The sequence below is a fragment of the Haplochromis burtoni genome, unplaced genomic scaffold (genome assembly GCF_018398535.1).
Source record: "Haplochromis burtoni strain Fernald_Lab_line unplaced genomic scaffold, NCSU_Asbu1 Contig_341, whole genome shotgun sequence".
NCBI lineage: Eukaryota > Metazoa > Chordata > Actinopteri > Cichliformes > Cichlidae > Haplochromis > Haplochromis burtoni.
The window spans coordinates 452,373-455,665 of NW_024582702.1; the positions used below are offsets into that span (position 1 = coordinate 452,373).

Genomic DNA, 3,293 nt, shown 5'->3' on the forward strand with positions numbered 1-3,293 from the left:
TCCGGCAGAACCAGGCTCAGGGAGGGGCGGGGCCATCTGCTGTGATTGGTTGGGGTGAGAGAAGGAAGACAGGATAAAGACATGCTGTGGAAGAGAGATTAACAACAAGTGTGAAAACCTCCCGGAGCAGATAACCAGTATCTAAAAGCCACGTCCTTTAGAAACGGGGGAAAAATACAGCACCTGACACAGGACCACGTGCACCCGGCCCTTCATTTGACCTACTGTTTGCTGAAGTCTCATCAGAAATGATCTAACTGTAAGAGTGGCTGTCAAGAAGCCATTCTTAAGGAAGTATGCCAAGTTGTGCAAGAACTAGACTGAAACAGGCCTTAAGAATGAAGCCAAGCGTTTCATTTTTGTATCAAATCCTCAGTTTGTGGCAATCAAAAGAAAGCTGAGCATATTTATCGACCTTTAAAACATCTTGACATAAATTTGTTATGATGTTTTACAGGTCGATCTCATAATTAAGCCAGCAGTGTTGCCGATATTGTTCAAATAGATGGAAATTTGAAAGGGAAAAAGTACTGACAGGTTGTGATCTATCATGGAGTACCGTCTGGTAAGCATTGGCTTCATTTTTTAGTGATCCCAAACACACTGCAGTGCAGTAAAAGCATATCTGGGTAGACAAATTCCCAGTGAAACACTATCAGCCATTCACTGACCTGCCTAGGAACTCAATGTTATTGTAGCGGTGTGGAATCATCTTGACAGAGAATGAAGCAAAAGGCAGCAAACAGCCACAGATAAGCTTTGGGATCTCCTTCAAAAAGCCTGAATAAGTATACATGAAGACTACTTCCAAATAAAGTTAATTCTTCATTCTGTGCTGAAGAATAAAGGCGGTCATACATAAAGACAGACTTTGTACACAACAATCTTCAAACTCTCATTTTGCCTTATTTACTAATTTGCCATTGTGCCTCCAGGCTTTAGAGAAGAGCTTGGACTCCCTGGCACTGACTAGTTTTGGGGTAATGGACACCACCTTAGAGGAGGTCTTTCTCAAAGTGTCTGAAGAGGACCAGTCTCTTGAAAACAGCGATGCTGGTGAGCACATGTTTCTTATATGTTCATATGTGTGTTTTGACTTCATCGGTTGGCACATGGCTGACATGATTACCTTCTTCCCGCCCCTGTTATCTCTGAGCAGACGTAAAGGGTTCGCCAGGGGGGAGCTCTGTAGGGAAATCATCAATCGGTTCAGAAGGTTTGGGGGGACCACAGGGTGAGACAGGATCCCAAGTGGAGCCTGAAAAGCCAACGGTGGAACTAAACAATCTGGTGAAGTGCTCCACACTAAGCCAGAGCCAGTCTTCTCTAATGTCCTCCTCATCTGTCGGCTCAGTAAGAGGCGATGAAGGAGGGCTATATACCGACTTCTATGGAGATTACTGTCCGCTCTTTGACAACAGACAGGGGGCTGACTCTGCTAGCCTCCAGGGTAAGACAACAACAACAGCAGATGTACTCTTGTTTGAGCGTTCTTTGCCACATCTTTCATGAATTTATACACAAATTAAAAACATTTTTGTTTGTTTGTTTGTTTTTTGCTAGTTTATTAAAAACATCTTTACATTCTCTTACTCTGCTGAGGCAAATGATGGTGTGGTGCACTCTATTGGTTTGAGCATCTTTAAAATGTGTCAAGAAATGATGGTTGGAGACCAGATGATGCAGAGTGACAGTGAATCCAAAATTTGGGAAAAAAGGACCTTAATAAAAGAACAAGTCAATCATCCGTCCATCCTTCCCTCCCTTGTTATGGGGGCAACAGCCTAAGCAGAAAAGCCCTGATCTCCCTCTCCCCAGCCACCTCACCCCACCAGTGTGTTATGGACTTGCTCCAAAGCCTCCTGCAGATGGGTCATGCTGACAATATCTAACCTAGGAGGCAGCCAGGCAGCGTCCTTGTCAGATGTCCGATGTGTTCTTCTGATATGGAGAAGTAGCAGCTCTTGTTCCATCCTGCATCTGAGGTTTGACTAATGGACGAGCTGTCCCTGAGAAGACACCTTTCTAGGGAAGCTGAGGAGTGTGACCCCCATGTCTTTATCCACAGCATGTCTTTATCCTGTCTTCCTTCTCTCACCCCACCCAGTCGCAGCAGATGGCCCCGCCCCTCCCTGAGCCTGGTTCTGCTGGAGGTTTCTTCCTGTTAAAAGGGAGTTTTTCCTTCCCACTGTCGCCAAAGTGCTTGCTCATAGGGGGTCATATGATTGTTGGGTTTTTCTCTGTAGGTATCATTGTAGGATCTACCTTACAGTATAAAGTACCCTGAGGCGACTGTTGTTGTGATTGGGCGCTGTATAAATAAAATTGAATTGAAAGAAACCCTCTGATCCCCCCCTTCTTAAAGATGGAACTCACCACCCCAGATCTCCATGCAGTGCTGCAGAGGAGTATCAATCAAAACAGCCCCACAAGATTTGGAGCCTTTACGAGCTCAGGGCAAACCTCCTCAACCTCAAAGGCATGGCTAGGCTCTTGGTCCTCTACAGAAGATGTGTCAGTGGATTAACATGCTTAAAGTATTCCTTGCAATGCCTGACTACATCATGAATTCAAGTCAGCAGCACCAACACCCACTACACACTGTAAGTAGTGCTCTGCTTTCCCCTCCTGTACCACTCGTTTGCCAGAATTGCTTCAAAACAAACTGAAAGTCTCTTCCCATGAAGTTTTTGCTTCAGTTACTGCACGAGCCGCCTTCTCTTGGTCTGCCGGTAACCATCAGCTGCCCACAGTGTAGTAAGCCCAATAAAAATTCTTCTTCAGCTTGAGGTTTACCCTTACCTCCTCTGTTCACCATTTGGTTCAGGTATTACCACCACAACAGGCAATAGCATCTTTGCCGCAGCCTCAGCAATGGAGATGGAGAATATGGTCGATATAGACTCAATATCAGCCTCCTTCAGACTGCTGTCAACATTCTAGTTGAAGAATTCCCAGAGCGGAGCCTCTGCCAGGCACATTTAGGCGTGCCAGGTTCAATATCCTCCCCCACCACCTGATCCTACTCATTACCAGGCGGTGGTCAGTTGATGGCTCTAGCCCTCTCTTCATGCAAATGTTCTGGATAGATCAGAAATCTGATAATACAATAAGACAACTGACCATCAACCTACGGTGTCCTGGTACCATGTGTGTGTATGGGCACCCTTATGTTCAAAAATAGTGTTCGGTATGAACAAACTGTGATTTGCACAGAAGCCAAAAACAGAACCCTGATCTGGTTCGGATCAGGCCATTCCTCCCAGTCACCCCCTTCAGGTCTCACTGTCCAC

The 3,293-nt window shown here is 45.6% G+C and overlaps 1 protein-coding gene across 1 annotated transcript in view; it reads left to right on the forward strand.

Annotated features, from left to right (window-relative positions):
* Nucleotides 1–3,293, forward strand: part of abca2 (ATP-binding cassette, sub-family A (ABC1), member 2) — a gene marked incomplete in the record, with an annotated part of 105,889 nt that overhangs the window by 65,428 nt on the left and 37,168 nt on the right. The window contains 2 exon segments of the mRNA XM_014340285.2: nucleotides 936–1,056; nucleotides 1,160–1,450. Of these exon segments, the coding sequence (XP_014195771.1) occupies nucleotides 936–1,056; nucleotides 1,160–1,450 (412 nt within the window).